Source organism: Herpailurus yagouaroundi, unplaced genomic scaffold (assembly GCF_014898765.1).
Source record: "Herpailurus yagouaroundi ecotype Mexico unplaced genomic scaffold, PumYag 162, whole genome shotgun sequence".
In the NCBI taxonomy this organism is placed as follows: Eukaryota; Metazoa; Chordata; class Mammalia; order Carnivora; family Felidae; genus Herpailurus; species Herpailurus yagouaroundi.
In genome coordinates, this window is record NW_024412403.1 from 7,808,223 (window position 1) to 7,829,881 (window position 21,659).

The following is a 21,659-nucleotide window of genomic DNA, read 5'->3' on the forward strand; positions in this document are numbered from 1 at the left end:
CTCCGAGCGGTCAGCACAGAGCCCGACGCGGGGCTCGAACCCATGAACCGCGAGATCACGACCTGAGCTGAAGTCAGACGCTTCACTGACTCAGCCATCCAGGTGTCCCAGAAATGAATACTTTTATCCACTCCCAGATCCAGCGTTTTGGGGGACAACTGATATGTGTCAAAATTCTTAGTACCCCTACTTCCTGAACAATTCTAACCCTAAGATTTGTCCTAAGTAGTTAACAGGACAGGTGCACCAAGGTGTGAGTTCAGGGATGCTCATCACAGCATTTTATAAAATAGTGGAAACTTGTGAGCAAATTAAATGGAATCTGCTTGAAGAAATCACGGTGCCTTCATCCACAATGAATGCTATACAGTCTTTTAACAATGTGCTGTAGTCTACCGCACTGACCTAGAAGGATGTGGGATGTGGTGTTAAGGGAAAAAGTAGCTGATGATGTTGTACGGATAGTGTAGATATTTATATCTATAAAAAAGGAATTACATTTCCGTATCTGCGTATTTTCATAGGTACAGAAACGGGAATAAAAAGGTTTCCACCAAAGTGTAAACAGTGATTTTCCTCTGGGGGGGGGGGGTGATTTGGGGGAGAACTGTATTTTCTGATTTATAATTTTTCAGTATTTTTGGAGTTCTTCAATAATGAGCATGTATTCGTTTCATACTCAGGAAAAGAATCAGGCTACAAAAAAGTGAAACAATGGCCAATATTTCAGTTACTGCACATGTTAAGAACCCAAGGAAATTAAAGAAATCTGAAAAAACTGAAGAGAACTTTACAGTCGAGATGACCACTATTCTTAACAGCTCAAAGTAATTTTTCAATTAGGACAGATTCCATTTATGTATGTATCATTCTGGCTCGCAAACTCAGTGGGTAATAACCTATATCCCAGCTGAAACAAAAAGTTTCAACCCAAAATAGATACGGTTATAAACCCATCAAAAGGGATAACTTTCAAAAGACCCCAGGAATTCAAAAAAGTAAGACAAAGGAAAAATGTATAAAATCTACTTAGCTTTTAGAAAAAAAAAAAAAAGAAAAGAAATCAAATGACTGCAAAAATACCAGCTCCAAAAATACCAAAAAAGCTTCACCAGGAGAAAATAGAAAGCAAAGATTGGCATATGGATGTCAAAAATCCAGTGTCAGAGAGGTTTTGAAACTGGTTGTGCGTCACCAATTATATATATCCAAAATCAGTGTGACAGACACTCCCTTCCAAGAGCAATGGCAAGGTTTTTTAATGCCCTAAAAGTCTCTTTTCGGTGACTGATTATGTAGTAGCCAGAACATGAGATTTTTAAATTCGGTTCATCACCGGTGACCAAATTCTAATGTAGGAGGAAGAAAAGAAAGAAAGAGAGCTGTATCTGATCCTTTGTGTCAGTTCCCATTTCAGAGGTGTCTTCTACATGAATGTCTTTTCTTCTCATCTCCAGAAAAAGCACAAAGAAGAAACTACAGCGATGGCCAGGTTGACAGAATCCATGAGTGAGTAACTGGAAATTTCTTCTTTATTTCTGGTTTTAAATGGAAAACCACAAAGTCACACAAAACCCCCATTGCTTTGTGATTATCTGTCTTTCTCGTCCATTCTTGTGATCACCGAGGTCTATTTCACGTAGACGGGATTGTGTTGCTGTTACAAGGTGCTTTACTTGAAAGTCGTCTTGTGTGGGACTGAACTCTGTGCTGAAATTGTTACCCCAGTATGGGGTTTTGTTTGTAGGTCTGTGTTGCGGATCGGGACCCACCATAATTCCAATCTCGCTTTTCGGAGGTTTAGGTACAGTCAGCTCACGTTTTATGGGCAGATATTCCATAGGCTGGATCATCAGCCTATGGAAAGAGAAGAAAGAAAGAATGGCTTGTCGTTGTTAAACCTTTCCGGTGTGCTTCCGAATTTTCAGATTCGAGGATTTAAAACTGGGGTGTTTGATGCGGAAGTAACTGGTAATGATTCAGGTTTGGAACAGATCAGTGGTATCAGGCTCTAAGCGCGTAAGTTAGATAAACGGGACACACAAAGCACTCTTAAGAGGAAAGAGGGATTAATATAATACCTCCTCCTGCAAAATGAGACATGTGGCTTTGTACGTTGAAGTTTAAATATTAAAGACCGCGTGGATATGAAATAAACAGACCACGCGGGGGTTTTTTCCCCCTTTGGAAATATGCATTGTCCTGGTGATAGAATTCATATCTCAAGTTACAAGGGAAGGTTGCAGACACTTCTCCATCATCATTCGGGCCATGAACACCTTATTAAATTCGACTGCGTTAATCTTGCCCACATTTATCTTGGCCCCTGCTTTCTCCTTCGACTATTCCTAAATCATGAGACTATTAAAATATGTGTCTTTCTGTAGCATAGTCAATGAATCCTCATCCCCCAAAGTGTACCCCCTCCTGGAAAAAAAATGATGGTAAAGTGTTCTTTACATTGAATTTTTTAATTCCTGACCCCAAACCCCTAATTTCCTGATTTCCTTTATCTCGAACGCATGCTAATTTCACCATGTAAATGATGACTCCACAGGGGGACTGCACAGCCACCCCCAGCATTTACACGCCTCTCTTACACTCATTTCTGTATCATCCCTGCCCTGTCTCTGCCTCACCCGTCTTTCTGACAGTAGTCTTGCAGACTGGAACGTTGCAAAGCATTTGCTCCTTGGTTTGAAAAACCCCAAATTGGTTCTCTGCAAGGGAGAGGAGCTAAGTCACGGAATGCACTCTTCTCAGACCTAGAAGGAAAGAGTGAAGTGGCCAGTACCGTCACAAAACTGACGAACCTGGTCAAAATATGCAGGGACCGTGGACAACACCAGCTGATTCACGATCCACAGCACGTTTGCAGATTTCGTTCTAATCTCTAACTCCAAAGTCACCAGCACAAAAGACCTGTAGATTCTCTGAATGCTGGAAGGATCGATGGCCTGGAACCCAGCATCATTTTCAACAAATGGAGTCTTGAGCGTGCGGGCAAATTGAACTGGATGGTGTTGTGTGTGAGTTGTGATGCTAATAGGTTTTATAATTAGTTCTGTGTTAGAAATTGATACTCTAGTTCAGTGAATTTTTTAACTAGTCTAACTGAATCGTAGATAAAACATTAAGGGTGCTATACGAGTCAATATTTTCGACACGGTCACAATTTCTGATAAAGGTGTTTTAATTTTTCTACCTCTGTGGGATCCAGATGCATTTAAATAAGAGCCCCCCACTGGACTGCTGATTTGTGGGGCTTCGGTTTCCGGGTTACCTCTGCAATAATTTTAATGACTTTGATCTATGAATCCATTGGCTTAAGAGAAGTCTGTAAAAATTGAATTCCAAACCCTTGGGGCAGATGAAAGGGTATTGCCATTCTTCTCTGAAAACGATTATATGGACTTGTTCAACACACAAGGAAATTTAAAGAGTGAGAACAGATCTTGGAATCGCACCCAACAGTCCAGTCGCCTGAGCCTTACAGAGGTAAAGAACACTACTACAAAAAATGCAGAATTCTTGTAGGCCCTCGCTATGAAAGTTAATCATGCAGTCAACGCTAATAAACATTTCATCAAAACTAAACTCAGGAATAATGTTGTACACAGCTATACATTGATTCTACATAGGAAATCTACAAGGAAATAAATGCATAATTATGTAGGGAGATTCTATCCGTAGGCTAAGCAAAGAATTAGCATACAATTACGACACAATGCATTTGATGGGAACATCAAATCCATGGCCACTGGGGAAAAGGGACATAAACAGAACCACAAATGCCCAGGACACAATGCACTGAATGGTTTTTCAGAGTCAGTAAACACTTTGCTTGTTAAACTGCCAAGCGAAAACCATCTGGTTAGGAGAACATCTCTGTGTTGAACCAGAATGGGATTGCAATTCTCCTGTCACCATACGGGTCCAAATGTGATCAATGGATATGCAAATACTGTAATGAAGATAGGTAACTTCTTCATCTTCCAGAGCAGGGAGAAGGAATATATTTTTCCGGGGGCTATTAATCGCCACCTCAAAAAAGCCTATGCAGCGTCCCAATTTTTTTACAAAAAAGGGCAAACAGAAGACACAGAAATGGTAGCAGGTTTTTTTTTTTTTAATTTTAATTTATTTTTGAGAGACAGGCAGAGACAGAGCGTGAGCGGGGGAGGGGCAGAGAGAGAGAGAGAGGGAGACACAGGATCCAAAGCAAGCTCCAGGCTCCGAGCTGTCAGCACAGAGCCTGGCAAGGGGCTCGAACCCACAAACCGTGAGATCATGACCTGAGCCGAAGTCGGCCGCTTCACCGACTGAGCCACCCAGGCGCCCCATGTGAGCAGATTTTTAAATGTTTAATTAAAAGAAACTTTATTTGATAAAAGTAAGATGACTTTTCAAAATATGTTTATGTCGCACGGTTGAAATGAGGAGGGACACGAAAAGGAAAAAGAAAACTAGAGAAAGGAAAAAAATCAGCTGTGTGGAGGAAGAGGGAGACAGCAAAAGTTCACATGAGAAAAATACCCGGGAAAAAAATATATATGAAAAGAGACCCAGAGGAAAGGTACAAAATCACAAGAAGCAAAAGAAGACAAGTAGGCAGAAAGGAGAGGAGGCACGGAGAGGTGTTCACAGACGGTCTAAAATTAGGAAACTGCACACTGGCCTTAACCAGCTGTGGACTTTCAACCTTTCAAAGGCTATTGATTTTTTTTACCACTGCCTGTTGACATTTTAATCTGTGTCTGCACCTTGGAAACGGATATACTCATATTTACACCACCAGAAGCCCAGTTCCAAATGGTGCAAAACAAAACCCACATTGGAGGAGATCACTCTGAGCTTGCCCCTCGGGTACCGACCCTTTACTACCCCAGCCACTAAGTGAAATCAAGCTGAAAGGCTGACCCAGTGGGGACTGCCAACCTTGTCTATAAATTGGCATATGGTGACCCAGACAAGGGAATCCCATCTTGCATCGCGCTGTCATTGGAGATGACCTTGGGGAGGGCAGGGTCTGCCCTAGCCGCTGGAATCTAAGTCAGACAGTGACAGATTGGAGATGTCCAAAGGTGTGCAAATGACCTGGGGGCTCTGGGATCATGGTCTGTCTGAGCTACCTTGGTAGGCTGTGCTTATGTGGATTCCTGTAGATAATTCACTTCCCGGGCAATGCATGCTGGTGCACCTTCCCCACACCTCGAGCTCCAGGGCACGTGTCAAATATAGCAGGGGGTGGAGAGCCGTACGACCTGGGTCCGTGAATAACGTGGATTATAACCAAATATCCGTCTTGCGCACCGTGATGGGGGTTACAGGGCGGAACGGGTAGGGACGCTGGCCCCGACGCCTCCTCCAGGACGCAGGGCCCCTTTCCAAAGCCCCCCACCCAGCACCCCGCTGGTGTCACACTTCTGCCTCCTTCCCCACAGCGCCGCGCGTCTTCGGTCGTCACCGCGGTGGCAAATGGTGCACGAGGCCGCCCGCGGCTCGCTCCAAATGCTGGCAGGGGTTGACTTTCTCGGCTTCCTGCTGCCACCTGCCCAGCGTCTCTCAGGCACACGTGCCCTGAGCGTTCCCTCTGCCAGCCACAGGATCCCTTCCGGTCCTTCCCCAGGAGCCTTTCTGCCAGGCCGCAAGGCCAACCCCGGCCGCCCCGCTGTCTCTGCGGGGCACACCTGCACAGGAAAGAGGAGTGCCGCTCGTTGCTATTCCCAAAGACACAGCTGAACGTCAGCTGTGCCCCAAGCGTTCCAGGACGGTTCCTTCCCAGCTCGGCGCAGAGGACGAGGGGGCTGGGTGGTTCCCCCCACCGCCCATAACCAGAGCCGGGGGCCTGTTCTGTGGGTGCTTGGAGGTCTCGGCCGTCCGCATCAACGCAGAGGGGATCCCTCCGGGATGCAAGATGCCGCCCAAAGTCAGCCTAGATTGGAAACGGTTTAGTGTCAGAAGAAATGAAGGGGGAGAAGCAGCTACAATCACTGCACAATGCAGTGGCTTCTTTAATCATTTCTTCCCTCCGTGTGGAGACGCTGTCCTAACCCTGGCGTCGTGTTAAGGCGGGGGAAGGCAGGAAAACAGGGTCCCTGGCCGCACCGAGCGCTGCGTTCTGGGGAGGCAAGGGACACCGGCCGCTGTGCAGAGTCTGGCCCTGGCAGAGGCTGCCGGACAAGCGTGCAGCCTGGGGACGGATGGCCCGCAAAGCTCTCCTTCCACGGACTTGCAGCGCGCATGTGCATCGTAAAGGCACCCAAAGGGTGTGGGGGTGCCACCAGGCGGCCGATGGGAATGTGAGTGTCAGGCACCCAGCACCCGGCACAGGGACGGACAGAGGTGTGAGGGAAGAGCAAAGTGCTGATGTGGGCTCGGCGAGGAGCCCGGGTGGCAAGACAGCAGATGGCTGGGCACGTGGGCACGAGTCAGATCGTCAAAGGACTAGGGCGCAGCTCAGGTGTCGAAGCTCAGGGGGCGAAGGGGTGAGGGGCGGCACTCTGAGCAGAGGCAGACGGGAGCTGGGGCCGCCGTCGAGGATGGACCTGAGTGTGTGAAAGAGGCCGTGACCGGGGACGTGACCGAGAGGAGGAGGAAGGATGTGCGCACGCTACCCAGGCTCTGCGCGCATCGGGAAGGAAACTGGTGGAAGCTTCCACCAGCCCCCCCCGCTGGGCCGGGAACGCCGGCAGGAGAAAGCGTGATTTGAGGCACTGATGTGATGGGTTCAGATTTGAAGGTACTGAGTCAAGGGAATGCTTCGGTTGGTCAGGGTCCCCTTTGTAGGAAAAGGGTCCCCTCCTCTCGCAGGTGCAAATGGGGCGGCTGTGAAAGTGTCGGGAGAGGCCAGGTCATGCTCTGCGAACAAAGCATTTCTGCCACTTCGCGCGCACACAGGCACACATTGACACAGCCACACGTGCCCACGTGCGTGTTAATTTCTGCTTCAGGCCACGTGTCCACACTGGCCGGCCACGGCTCGGCTCACCTGGAGGGCCCATCTCCACCGCCGCGAGAGAACACGGCAAATCGACAGGGCACCTTAACGCTCCACCCAGAAGGGACACGTGTCACTCCTGCCCTTGTTGCCTTAGCCACACGTCAACGCCGCGCCCAACTTCCAACATGGAAAGGGGTGCTTGGAAGGAGGGCGGAAGGCCAGCTCTAACCCAACACAGAGGGATTGGAGCCTGAGGGGACAGGGAGATCACTCACTTCTGAGCAATGGCAGGGGACACCGTAAGTCTCCCCCGTCACCCCTAGGTCAGGGGATGGAAGGAGGCGGCCCCTTAGAGCTACTCAGGAAACGGGATGGCTGTTAGAGATTCCTTCCGAGGCCTAGAAGAGAAACAAAGATCCTGAAGAAATACCTAAGGAAAGGAAACCAGGTGGGAACAAGCAAGACAAAGAGAATTCCAGGAAGCAGGTATCAGCATTCGCCTTGAGGGTCTCTTTGTCCCCCAGCTGAGGGTTCCTGAGACCAGGAGAATGGAAGCAGGATCCCCTTTTATGTTCCACCCCCGGGGCCTGTCCTGCTTGCTGGGATATTGTAAGCCACTTATCCCCTGGGGAAGGTGCCCGCCCTCCCAGACACAGGGTGTCTGTGCCCCAGGCTGGGCCCCCTTGGGCAGGGTGTTAGGAGAACACAGCACACCCTGCGGCCCCCTCCCCGGCGGGCAAGGACCAGAGCCACAGGTCCAAGCACACACGGCAGGCCTTGACCTCTCAGCTGGACCGAGAGCTGGGGGCCGTGCGGGACAGTTGAGGCAGGGCAGAGCTATTCTTTGAAGTCACCAGGGTGCTCAATCCGGACCCACCGGGGAGCGCGTTTTCAAACATACCTTCTCCCTTCCAATAAAACTCAGACACTTTACACGCTGAGATCCGTGCCGCAAGGTCACGCCCACACGGGGAGGCACAGCATCATCTCACGAGTGACCAACGTAAAGTCCAGCTCATTGCTCTTGACTACTCCGTCCTGCCATTACACGGTCTGTGTCAGGCTGCATTACCTCCTCCTCTAAATGAGCTCCTCGGCGAAAGCCATTCAGGGAATTAAAGGGTCCCTCTGATAGGAAGTGTCAGGTCTCCAGGAAGCCCCCAGGGCCCTGCCAAGCTCAGCCCTCCCTGGCTGCCCTGCCCTCTCTTCTTCTCTGCCTTCCCCCTTGGCGGAGGGTGTTTGTCCTTGTGCCCGCCTGGTCTCCCTTCTGCCTCCCGTCCGGTGGCTCCCCACCCGCCTTCCTTTCTCATCTCCCAGCCCCCCATGTGGATGGGGAGCCGGCCCGGCCCCCTCCCGCAGGTGCACGGACCCTAATGAGCTACGGGGCTGGGTGCAGGCCAGCATTCAGACTGACAGAAGCAGCCTTTGCCTTATTAAGCAGCTCTGACAGGTGCTTCTGGGGATAGGTTCTGGAAGTCCTGCCTAGAGGCCGGTTCTCTCGTTCTCCCTGGACCCTCGGAGCTAGATCATATCCCTAAACCAGCTCACCCGCTCACGCCCACCAGATTGGCTTTGCCGTCTTGCCTAGTAACTCAGGACCCATGCAGCCTCCTTTCTGCGTATTCATTCCTGGCTGCCCTGGGGGACGAGGGGAGGGAGCACAAGGGTGGCCGTCGAGAGGGGGACCAGCTCAGGGGGGCAGCGGAATGGAGATCTATCCAGAAGGTCCCACTGCACATATGGTCCCCTGGCAATACATCATTTCTGTCCTACCACCCGGCAGAAAAGCTTCCTTTGATCCAAAGCCGAAGACAGTCAGCAGGTGCTTCCCTGTCTGTGTGCCTCCAAAAAGCTGTTATCTTTTTTTTTTTTTTTTTTTTTTCCACTATGAGGCACACGCTTGTCCTTACTGGAAAGCATCTTTCAAATTCAAGGATAATTGCTCTCCAGTTGAGATCAGGGGCGTGTTCAGTGGAATCAGAGCTCTCAGCTCTGAGGCCGAAGGGCCTGTAATGGACTCTAATCCTCATTCCGCTCGGTGGCCTGAGCCTCGTCCCCGTGAAGGTAGGCTCTCGTCATCCCGCCTGGTCGCCCCGCCTCTCCCTGCCCATCCCTCAAGGCAGGACCGTTGCTCCCGTGGTTTCCATCTGCCTCGCACCGCCCAGCCTCCCTCCAGCAGTCAGCTCCTCCCTCACCATCCCCAGAAGAGCCTATCCCGGAACAGCTTGTAATTCAAAGGATTTCACTGGTAGAATCACACAACAGTGTTCAAAACGGCGAAGTGAGTAAATTTCAACATAGGGTGCCTGATATTTGTATAATTGATTACTGATCTTGGTGCCAGTGGAGATGGGGCTAGACCCGTTTTCTCAAGCTCATTTCTGTCCAAGATCTCGGAGATCGCTTTGACCCCCACCTTCTGACCCGTGTCAGACTTGGTCACGGAGAAACTCTTCTGATATCTGCACTTTCCCTCTGGAACCCGGAGGATTGAGGTCGGGGTTTCTCAACTTGGGCACCATTCGCCTTTGGAGCTGGGTAATTCTGAGTTGGGAAGTTTTGTGCATGGGAGGATGTCTAAGAGCACCCTTGACCTCAAGTCACCAGATGCTGATAGCTCCCGCCCCGCCTTATGACAACCAGTCTTCCGACATTACTTCATTTGCCTTGGGGAGCAAAGTCCGCGACTGCTGAGAGGTTGGGAATCACTGTTCTAGATCCAGGCGGGAAGAAAGCGAAACAGACCCCAGTGGCTCATTCTGCAGCAATGGTGGGATTGGCCAGTCGACTGCAGAACTCTCCTGAGGCTTCCGTCCGCAATGTCCACCCACACCACCGCTTCCCACCAATACATGCTTCGTGCAGGAGTGGTCAACCTGAATGTCCCCCGGCGGCCACCTCGGGAGTCTGTCTGCCTAGGCTGCCATGACTTTAGGGACAACCAAGTCATTTGTATTTCTGTTTTATTGATGAGGCAGTTGAAGCTCAGAAAGAGGAAGTGATTTTTCCACCAGTGTTCAAGAGGAGAGCTGGAAGGACCACAGCTCTTAGGACTGGTAGAAACAGGAGAAGTGGAAAGTGGGCTGAGGGGCAGACTCCCTCAGTTTCCACTCCTTTGACACAAGGCGATCACACACAGGGCGGATGTTCGAGGCGTGAGTCACCATGGTGCCAGCCCAGCTTGGCAACGTGGAGGCAGCTGCCAGAGCCAGGCTGCTGTCACCATCCACTGTGGCCACAATCAGCCAAAACTCCGTCTCTATCCTGTCCGCCAACCCACACATGCCCCAGCAACAGGCTGTGCTCCTCAGGCAGCGGGGTGTTCAGGTGACTCCCCAGAGCGATGGAAGAGCCATGGTTCCCGATCAAGACCCAAGTGTACAGCCACCTGTCCAAGCTGGGGACCCAGGTCCCAGAGGGAATGGGAAACACGCCCACCACTTGCCTTTGCTCCAGCCCAAAGTAAAAAAGTAAACAAATACATTTTTAAACTCTCTTCCCTCACACTTCCTCCCTCGCCTCCCTCCTCCCACACGTTGCCACCCCGTCTCACTGTCCCTCCCCTCCCTCCTCCCACACGCTGCCACCTGGCTCCAAGAGTCTGCTCCAGCCTCCCACCACCTGCCACCGGCTCCTGATCCTTCCCTCCTCCTCCCCCCACGCCCATTCCTCCCCCTCTCCCCACATCAACTGCTCTGCAAACCACAGGTTTCATCAGGAAAGACTGAGGGGGGACGAGGGGGACATCAGAGGCTGCGTCCCCCACGGCGGGGTCACCCCGAGGCCGGCCGTGGGGCTGGAGGGTAAGACAGATGCCCAACCCGGCACCCAAGTGTGAGCACGCAAGTGTGGGCAACCCCGAGTAAGAGAATGCGGGCATGTGCGCGTTTAAGAAGCCTGGGATAAGGCACCGGGGACACGAGTGAGCAGGTGGTTGGAGGGAACAGTGAAGAATACTGAAATCTACCGACTCCAGCTCGGGACACAGCACCGGAACTGGGGAGGGGACGCTGCCCGGGTGGAGCGCACAGTGTTTTCTCACACCCGGACAAATGTGACCTCCCGGGCAGGGGAACTCGTTTTACCTTGTGCCACCCTCTTTGTCTCATTGATATTCCCAGTGAAGGGAACCCACCAGCCCCCTCGCTGGGCTGCTGCCTCCCTCCCCCCTCCCACTCCCAGCCCCCTCTCCCTCCTCGTGACAAGCTGGGACAGCCCTGGGGCTCACCACTTCCCACTGCCTCCCTGAATTTGTCTGGGGAGGGGAGGCAGGCAAGGGAAACACCTGCCTTCTGGCGCGGAGAAGTCTAAAATCAGGTGGAGGTGCGTGGCACCTCGTGGGAGAGAATCACTTCCCAGACTCACCAAGTCTGGCTTCGCCAAGAGGAAAGAGCTAAGGGGATCAGCGGTAAAAACGTCGCTGCCTACGTTTGTCGCAGGCTTTTCTGCCTTGATTTAACCTCCCTCACAAGCTATTAAATTTCAGGCCCAAAGGCTTTAAAAGGAGGGAGGCATCTTGATTTTAAATATTGACCCAGAGAATTGCTTTGCAGCCCAGAGGTGCCTTCATCAAGGTTTCTACACAATTAGCAAAACCTCCCTGATATGCGTGGGGAGGCCAGTGTGGTCCTAGGGAGAGGTCTGTGTCACCGTGATCCTTAGCACCGCAGGCGTCCCACGGCCCCACCTCCTCGCTGTAAGCCCACCAGCAAATTAACCATCCCTCTCTGCAACTGAGAATAACAGCCGCCCAGCGCCGTTTTGATAATGTACATAAAACGATGTATATGCATATACGAGCTAACATGTATATTTGTGTACATAAGTATAGATAAATAATTGTATTTCGGTATGAATTCACATACGTAAGCTCGTAGGTACCTTGAACGTTTGTATAGAGAGAGAATATATAGTCTTATGCTGAAAGCTAACCTAGAAAGCACTTGGCACAGCAGTTGTCCCGTGAGACTTGCTCTTATCCTCAAACCTTGTTTTACTTACTCTTCTCAAGCTATTAGAAGAATATTCATATTGTCAGGGTACCTGGGTGGCTCAGTCAGTTATGTAGCGGCTCTTGATTTCGGCTCAGGTCATGATCTCACGGTTCGCGAGCTAGAGCTCCGAGGCAGGCTCTGCTCCGACAACGGGGAGACTGCTTGGGATTCTCTCTCTCCCTCTCCCCCACCCTCAAAATAAATAAATAAACATTAAAAAAAAGAATATTCACGTTGTCAGGTTTCATCACCTTGTACTATATATGGACAACTCTCGTAAAGATCCAAGGGTTAGGACAAGGCTCTATGATTTTATCAATTGGCATTCGGCACTAGAAATTTCTTGTTGACTGATCTGGGCTACTTGGGGGCTTTTAATATGTGGTGTTGGTTTCCTGTGGTACCTTTGTTTTGACAGGTAATGCGGCACCTTACACATGACCTTCCGAAAGTCTCCTTATGGGTTTCACTGCCGCACACACACCTCCATCTACAGACACTTCCTTCCCGATATCCCCTGGCACAGATGTGATAGCGATGGGGTCTGCTGCCCCGACTCACAGCCCAGCTCACGACATTAAGAGAGAGAGAAATCGCTGTTGATTTTCTGAAGTCAAACCCAAACGAAACATCACTCCGTTCTGGGTCACTAGGGATGCTCCTTAGCAGATATTTATTTAACTCAGATCACAGCTCCAGTTCCCATCTAAGTGTCCGAATTAATCAAAGAAGGGCACCCAGTGAGCTGTGTGCCCTGACCACGAAACAGTCCCCTCCCCCAGATCGTCTTCTCCTCCAAGATGCTAAGCCCCTGGGCTGCAGGGACATGCGCTCCTGTTTCCTAGCACACAATTTCAACCGGAGCGCTCTCTGTACGATAGTGGGTAGGAAGAAGCAAGTCTGGGTTTTTTTTCCCCCAAAATCCAGGATGCTAGTCTAGATTGTTTTTTTTTTTTTTTTAATCCAGAATGCTCTCCTCCTGTATATGTTCCAAATTCTCTTTCCTTGGCTTTAGTGAAGGGAAAGGTGTCAGACGCATCTCTAAGACTCTCCCGTGGAGATTTTCTTACCATTTTCTTTCCTTACCATTCTTTCCCGTCAGACTTATAAATATCACTCTGTGGCCACTGAGGAAAGAAGAAATAAGTTCTTGCGTAAATCAAGACTCGTATTCTTCAAAATTACTTTACGTGATCCTTCTCTGCACCCTCTTAAAAAATAACCTGGACTTTTTTTTTTTTTAATAAATCGAGAATGAGTCCATCACAAACAATTAATCAAGTAATAGCGAAGGGCGTACCAGGAGGCAGCATGAGCCTGTAGGGGAGGGGAGGGGATTTATAGAGCAAGGGCCCTGCCCTGAGGGCTGACCGAAAGAATGACACAGTACTTTGGACAACAAGACGAGAGCTCTTGTCTTGTCATAGGGAAGAAGGTGGGAAATTTTCTAAGGACTGCGGCTCACCTGCATTTGAGTTTCTTAAACCAACACACGATATCGGATGAAGTTTTATTCGCCGTTGCACACTTCTTGGAGGAACCCTGCGTGTGTGTTATCATTTCCTTCCGGTCTTTCCATATCGGAAAGACAAGATCATCCACAAGGATAACCCTGAATCCGCTCGCGGTGAAACAAAAAGGTGGAAATTGGCGCACGTCTGTGCTTGGTTATTACTGACCCCAGACTCTCTCAGCACTGAAGCGGAGATTCGAAAAAGGAGAGACTCTTTCCTAGGGGTCCCGGAAGGCTTCGGGAAAGCTGGGCCCTGGAGAGTGAACGGGCTCTCCCAAGGAAAGGAAAAGGGGGCTACAGTGGTGTAGGTTAGGGGGCGGTGGAGAGCGCGGGGTTCGGATAGGGTGGGTGGTCATTCTCTTCGGAGAGAACAGCGGAGACAAAAGAGCAGAGGTGTGGATGGAGAACAATGAACGATCAGGACACATTGACTAAAGCTGGACATTTTAAGTGGGGAAATAGTAAAAGTCTAGAGCAGTGGATGGGGCCAGGGAGGCATTGAATGTCAGATAAGAAGTTTTTAAGTTATCTGACAGGTCAGCATTTTCGGACGTATATTCCTAGGGACGTTAGTCCCATGACATCTCCAGAATAAATTTTAGTAGAGTTGATGCAGAGGGTGTTGCTGATGGAATTATTTCAGGAAGACCTTGTTCCTCCATTGAGATTCCCAAGGTGTACTGGTATTAAAAAAACAAACAAAAACAAACTTTAAGATGCCCTGGAGTAAAGAAATCTGCCTAACTTCTGCAGCTGGGTGAAAAATGGGTCTCCCAGGAGAGCCACACGCTAATCCCTGTGAATGTGACCTCGTATGGAGAAAACGTAGGGGGAGGTCTTGGCAAATGTAATCGATTTAAGAATGTGGACTTGGGTAGATTACCCTGCATTATCCAGATGGGAAATCGCATGTACCCTCCCAAGAGGAAGGCTGAGAGGGATTCGACCTCACACAGCAGCGCCGGCCGTGTGAAGACAGAAAACAGAGAGATTGGGAGGCGCTAGCCTTAAAGATTGGGGCGATGCAGCCACAATGGAGGCAAGGAGGCAAGGAAGAGCTGACCGAGGCCTGGGGCAGTGCTGACGCCTTGGCCTCAGGGTTTCTCAGCTCCAGAACCGTGGGAAAATACGTCTCTGTTGGTTTATGCCACTCAGGTTTGGGTAAATTGTTATGGCAGCCTCAGGAAATGAACACAAGAGAGATGGCAGTTGAATGACCATTCTGCTTCACTATTACATTTGTTTAACAGATATATCGTCGTAAAGATTATAGAGATGTTAAATGTGACATTAAGAAAAGATTGGGGGGGGGGGGCGCCTGGGTGGCTCCGTCATTTGAGCATCCGATGTTTGATTTTAGCCCAGGTTGTGCTCACAGGGTCATGGGTTCGAGCCCTGCATCAGCTACACACTGAGCGTGGAGCCTGCTTGGGATTCTCTCTCCCTCTCTTTCTCTTTCTCTCTCTCTCTCTATCTCTCTCCCTCCCTCCCTCCCTCTGCCCCCTCCTCCACTCAAGCTCTTGCTCTCTCTAGAGAAGAGAAGAGAAGAGAGAGGAGAGGGAAGGGAAGGGAAGGGAAGGGAAGGGAAGGGAAGGAAAGGAAAAAAGATTTGGCAGTAGGAGGTCTGGTGTATTTATCAATTGGGAATTTTGAATTTTCCTGATACTCACTGACCCTCTAAGTTAACCAGAACCAAAATAGGCACTATTTTGTATAAAAGCCCCTTTTTGATGTCGATTCCACTAAATTAATTGGCACTGTTATATCAGACACAGCCTACTTGTTTGTTAGAAAGGGTTTGACTCTATGGCCCCTGCACAGAGCAGCTATCCTTCGGTGAACCTAACACGGGAAGAAGGTTTTATTATAAAAGAGACACGAATCCACGGAGATTCAGGGTTCTTTGAGAAGTCTCCCACTCACTGGTCTTTGGGAGCCAGCTCTGGCAGAGCTGTGGACCCTAACATCTAAAGAAAGGCATTTCGGGGACACCTGGGTGGCTCAGTTGGTTAAACCTCTGACTCTTGGTTTCAGCTCAGGTCATGATCTCACAGCTTCACGTGTTCGAGCCCCACTCTGTGCTGACAGTGGGGAGCCTGCTTGGCATTCTCTCTCTCTCTCTCCCTCTCTCCCTCTCTCTCTCTCACTCTGCCCCTCCCCTCCCCAATAAATAAATAAACCTTTTTTTTTTTAAGGGCATTTTCTTGTACAAGCATCCTCTCAGCAAAACCATGCTTTTTTAACACTGGGGAGGAAAACACAATTAAGGAGTTTCCTTGGACAGATAAAAGCAAGAGCCGGTAGCCCTTTAGAAGCTGTGAGCAGCGGGTCCTGTGGGTTTTCAGAAAGGAGAGCTGCCAGATGTAGAGGCGCCAGCGCTGGTCCGGGGATGCCGGCTGCCGAGGGGAGGGATCCAGGCACCTGGCTGTCCCCCCTGCCTTCCCAGCCGCAAGGAGTAGGGGTGACCGCCACAGCGGTCTGGGGGCCACTCGCCAACCCTCAGACCATCCATAGCAAGGGACTCGTCCCCCTCCTTACGCATCTGGATCGTTCTCACGAATGCCTCTCAAAGGGCAAACCCAGGGCGACCGGTTCGTCCAGAAACAGTAGTTAGTTGTAGGTTGTACTCAGTTCAAAAGGTCTCATTTGAACCACTGTGAGTAATGCACGTTTTTGACATGTAGGTGTGACAGTTGCCTGTGCATCGATCCTCCCGTCAGTTGGAATCCTTGGATTGACTCAGAGATGAAGTCTTATCTCTGACTGCGCCTGACCTCTGCTCGCCTGACATCTGCAAACTGCTCGCGGCCGTTCTAGAATTCTAACCCAAAGTGATTACAGTAAAACTCCGCCATGCGGCATTTCCTATGTATTTGCTGTGTGTCTGCCCCTTTTAGCTGGATGAAATGGATGGTGTAGACTCTATCCATGGAGTAGAATTTTCAAGATGATTAACCCGAATCCAGTTGACCGGAATCGTCCTGTAGCTATATACAATCCATTTGGGAAAAATAAGAAAATGACAGAGAAAAAAGTATTCAATCTGTATCCCTCACAGTGTGGGCAGAAATATTTGTGAAGTGGATGACTGAAAATACAGACTTTGTTTACAGGGGCGCCTGGGTGACTCAGTCGGCTCTTGATTTCAGCTCAGGTCACCATCTCGTGGTTCGTGAGTTCAAGCCCCGAGCCCGGCTCTGTGCTGACAGTACGGAGCCTGCTTGGGATTCTCTCTCCTTCTCTCTCTCTCTGCCCCTCCCCCGTTTGTGCTCTCTCTTTCAAAATAAATTAAAACTTTAATAATAATAACCTTCTGACAGTGAGTAACTCCTAATAGGTACAGGGTTTCCTTTTGGGGTGATAAAAATGTTTTAGAACCAAAGGAGGAGGTGGTTGCCCAACACTGTGAATGTATTAAATGCCACTGCATTGTTCACTTATAAATGCTGAGTTTTATGTTATATGCCTTTTGCCTCAATTCTGAAACAGTGACTTTCCATATTCCCTTCTGATGTACCAGGGACAAAACAAATCTAGCCATGTCTTCACAAAACCGTGCAGCAGAAAGGTCCACGGGCTGATAAATCACTGTGGGAGAGAATCCTCTAGGCTGCGAAACCTAGTTGATAAAACACACGTACTTCTAGAAAACTCCATGGGCCCTGTCAGTTTATGACCTCCTCAGTTAGAGTATCCATTTCTGAGTCTGGATTGCTTGAAGCCTTTCCCATAAATACATAACCCTCAAAATGCAAAGAAGATTATGGCCTTAAATTCTCGAGACCATAGTTCTTTCTGTAAGAGAAAATGTCATTAATTGATGAAGCCACTGATGTAGATAAACCACTGGTTAATTTATTGGTGAGATTGGGGGTGATAAGGCAGTGGGGGTGGACAGAAGAAACAAGTTGGCGGCGGGGGGGCGGGGCTCCTGGGTGGCTCAGTTGGTTAAGCATCTCACTTCGGCTCAGGTCGTGATCTCACGGTTGCTGAGTTTGAGTCCCACATCGGGCTCTGTGCTGACAGCTCAGAGCCTGGAGCCTGCTTCGGATTCTGTGTCTCCCTCTCTCTCTGCCCCTCCCCTGCTCGCACTCTTGTCTCTGTCTCTGTCTCTCTCTCAAAAATAAACATTAAAAAAAAATTGTAAGAGTACTTCAAAGGCATGAGGTACTCTAAGTATCTTAAGAGTACTTCAAGGCAGGGGCGCCTGGGTGGCTCAGTCGCTTAAGCGTTCGACTTCAGATCGGGTCACGATCTCACAGTTTGTGAGTTCGAGCCCCACATCGGGCTCTGTGCTGACAGCTCAGAGCCTGGAGCCCGCTTCGGATTCTGTGTCCCATTCACTCCCTGCCCCTCCCCCACCTGCGCTCTGCCTCTCTCTGTCTCTCAAAAATGAATAAATATTAAAAAAAATTTTTAATAAAAATTAAAAAAAAAAGAAGCAGCAGCAACAAGCTGGAACCGGAAGCTTCCAAATTTCCATGTTGAGGCAAACATTTTTTACATAAAAGTCCGAGTTGGGAAAAATGGAGTCCAAGAACAAAAATAATTAAAACTGCAGCTTTGAAGATGGGCAGCACTCAGACGTCACGGTATTTTGATGTATTTTGGCAGGGATCAAGACAAATAACCAGATAAAGGATTAGGTACTTAACAACAGTGCTAGAGGGAAAGTGACAAATTCGTCAGTGACAGCACAGCTGGGGCAGGAAGAACGGACATCTGGAGTGATTTGTCCTGCCAGTTACATGTGGCTGTGGGATAATAATCAATGCATCTGGTCCTTGTCCCCGGGTCCTGGCCCAGAACTTCAAAACCACTTCAAGTTTCCTGAGTGATGAGTGTCTTTGCTCTGCTAATGAGGTGACACCTGACGGGCCCCTAAGTCACTTGAGGATGGCGCCTGGTCACCCGAAATACCGAGCCTCACCTGGGGGAGGGAGAGGAGGCTGGAGATTGAAGTCAGTCGTGTGTCCAATGATTTAATAAAGCTCAGTGGAGCTTCTGGTTGAGGAAGACGTTGACATCCCAGGAGGGTGACGTGTCCCGACTCCCCAGGGAGGGAGCCGGGAAGTTCCCTATGTGCATCCTTTTTACAAAGGACTGAAATACAGCTTTCTTGAGTTCTGTGAGTCATTCTATCAAGTTATTGAACGTGGAGGGGTCATGGGAACCCCGGAATTTATAGCCTGCAGCGTGGTCAGAAATATAGGTCAAAAAAGCAGGTGGCCTGGGGACCCCTGAAGTGTGGCTGGCCTCTGAAATAGGGCAGTGTTGTGGGCAACTGAGCGTTTAATTTGGGGGGGCCAATGCCATTGTCAGGCGGTGTGGCAGAACTCAATGGCAATACATCCAGTTGGAGTGGAAACATTTTATATCATTTTTATTTCACATTTATTACATATATCATAGTTCAATCTCCCCCCTCACCAAGCAAGGTGCAAAACACCCTTAAACAGGTAAAAGTTCTAGCAGTTTCGCTTGGGGAACCAACACAAGAAAAGCTACTTCAGAATTAAAGTCATTTCTTTTCATTCATAATTATGAATTCTGAGATATTCCTAATGCAATTTTTGGCTCTTTTTTTTGGTCAAGCAAGAGAAATATTGTTTCTACTCACATGAAATTAGAAACGGAGGTGGGTTATTTTTATCTTATTTTTCCTCTCATCTTTTATCCCAGGTTTTTCTGGTAGGAAAATTACTTAGAATGTAATCAATGCCTTCTTGGTAACCTGGCTTTCTTGACAGCCAAATATAAAAGATAAATGAATCAACTTTCTGCAATTTTAAAAGGCAAACCTGCATTCTTTTGGGGGCCTTTACTTATGTCAGAACCAGCAGCATAAAAATACAAGAAAGGGCCAGATTTAAGAAGTCTGACAGATTTACTAAAAAGCATAACCATATAATTTTATAAGTACAGCCTACCCTTGAACAACACAGGGTTAGGGACGTTGACCCCCTGAGCCCCGCCCACACACAGCTGAAAATTCACATGTAACTTCTGATTCCCCCAAAACTTTACTAATAGCTTACGGTTGACCGGAAGATCTGCCGATAACACAGTCGATTCACATCTATTTTGTGTGTTATGTATGTTGTATACTGTGCTATTACAAGGTCAGCTAGAGAGAAGAAAACGTTACTAAGAAAATCATAAGGAAAGGGGCGCCTGGGTGACTCCGTCGGTTAAGCGTCCAACTTCGGCTCAGGTCACGATCACACGGTTTATGGGCTCAAGCCCCACGGCGGGCTCTGTGCTGGCCGCTGGGAGCCTGGAACCTGCCTCGGATTCTAGGTCTCCCTCTCTCTCTGCCCCTCCCCCGCTCATGCTCTGTCTCTCAAAAATAAATAAACATTTGGGGCGCCTGGGTGGCGCAGTCGGTTAAGCGTCCGACTTCAGCCAGGTCACGATCTCGCGGTCCGTGAGTTCGAGCCCCGCGTCGGGCTCTGGGCTGATGGCTCAGAGCCTGGAGCCTGTTTCCGATTCTGTGTCTCCCTCTTTCTCTGCCCCTCCCTTGTTCATGCTCTGTCTCTCTCTGTCCCAAAAATAAATAAACGTTGAAAAAAAAATTAAAATAAATAAATAAATAAATAAACATTAAACAAAACTTTTTAGAAGATCATAAGGAAGAGAAAATACACTTACAGCATACTGTATGTGCCTAAGTGAACCCATGCAGTTGAAATGCAGCGTTCCAGGGTCAACTGCAGTACGTTATTTAACAGGGAACATGGCTTCAAACAAGTTTTTTTCCCCCCTTAAATATATCATTTCCTTTCAAATTTGCCAAATAAAATTTCAATCCCCAAACATTCTCAAACTGCTGCAATATCTCACCGTGATCACCTTAGTAACTACTTACGATGGTTCGACTTTACGATGATGCGAAAGCAATAGAGACCCTATTTCGAATTTCGAATTTTGTTCTTTTCCTGGGGACCTATAGGCAGTCGCACCTTCTTTCGTGGTGCGGGGCAGCCCCAGCCCCGGTGGCTCCCAGGCAGCCGGCGGTCACGACAGCAAACGCCCAATACGCTAGCAAGGATTCTGCAGCCGTGCAGCCATATTCAATCAATGACATGAGACAGTCAACACTTCATTATCAAACGGGCTTGATGTGAGCGGATTTTGTCCAACCGCAGGCTAATAGACGTGTTCTGAGCCCAGTTCAGGTGGGCTGGGAGAAGCATGGTGTTCGGTAGGATAGGTGCGTTAATGCGCTTTCAACTTAACGATGTTTTCAATTTAGGATGGCTTTGTCAGGGTGTAACCCCTGTTATAAGCCGGAGACAGGTAATGGTGGTTTTTCGGTGTCAGGAATCGACGCGTCCAAGCAGCCAACAAAAGAACAGCCTTCAGTTTTGAGGCAGTGATGCTGTGATTTCAGTTCTAAAACCACAGACAGCTTAGCACAATTTGCTTCTCAAATGACCTCATCCTCTGTTGTTGTTGTTGTTTTCCCCAGAGAGATGGTCCAGGCAAAATGTCAAATTAAAAGGTCAAATTGAAAAAAAAAAAAAAAAAAAAGTGGAATCTTTCACAAGTTGCTGCCAAAAGGATCCAGAACAACAGAAGGAACTGTAAACAAAAAGTTCAAGTTGGCCCAGGGTGGATGAGATCACTTATCTGAAAAACCGTTCAAATGTTCAGACAATTGTAACGATATGAAGAAAGCTTTAGTGTTAACGGAGAGATAAAATATACCGGTGAAACGTGGACTTCATTTTTTTGGCTCATCAAGTATCTGCTTTATCCCGTCTGTTAATATTTATAAGTTACTAACAAACCTTTGAAGTCTAATATCCGGTGGTTTAACCCTCTTATCAATGGGATACATAGCAATTTTGATCCCTGTCCAAAATGCAAAAAGATTCAGTATACATTGCCTACAGCCTTAATACCCATGCTGTAATGGGGAGGAACACAGGAGGAGGTGAGAGCAAGTTTAAAAAAAAAAAAAAATCAGGAATATTCCTCTTGAAATCACCTCCCGTTTTTGCCAGTGAATTGAAAAATATCATTGAGGGGAAAGAAAATAAAAAGGGGGGGGGGGAACGCATTATGACCACACAGGAGACCCAAAAGGCAACTGGAGGGTGAGGGGTGGGTCTCAGCACCATGGAGAAATGATGATTTGGAATTGGCTGTGTTGTAGGTTACTGTAGAGACCTCCATGTCAGGGCACGATCGGGGGTCGTGAACG

The 21,659-nt window shown here is 48.7% G+C and overlaps 1 protein-coding gene across 1 annotated transcript in view; it reads left to right on the plus strand.

Moving 5' to 3' along the window:
* Positions 1–21,659, plus strand: part of KCNJ6 (potassium inwardly rectifying channel subfamily J member 6) — a 264,898-nt gene that overhangs the window by 76,300 nt on the left and 166,939 nt on the right. Inside the window, exon 2 of the mRNA XM_040483926.1 lies at positions 1,458–1,509. Coding sequence (XP_040339860.1) covers positions 1,485–1,509 — 25 coding nt within the window. The 5' untranslated portion in view covers positions 1,458–1,484. The remainder of the gene's footprint in view (positions 1–1,457; positions 1,510–21,659) is intronic.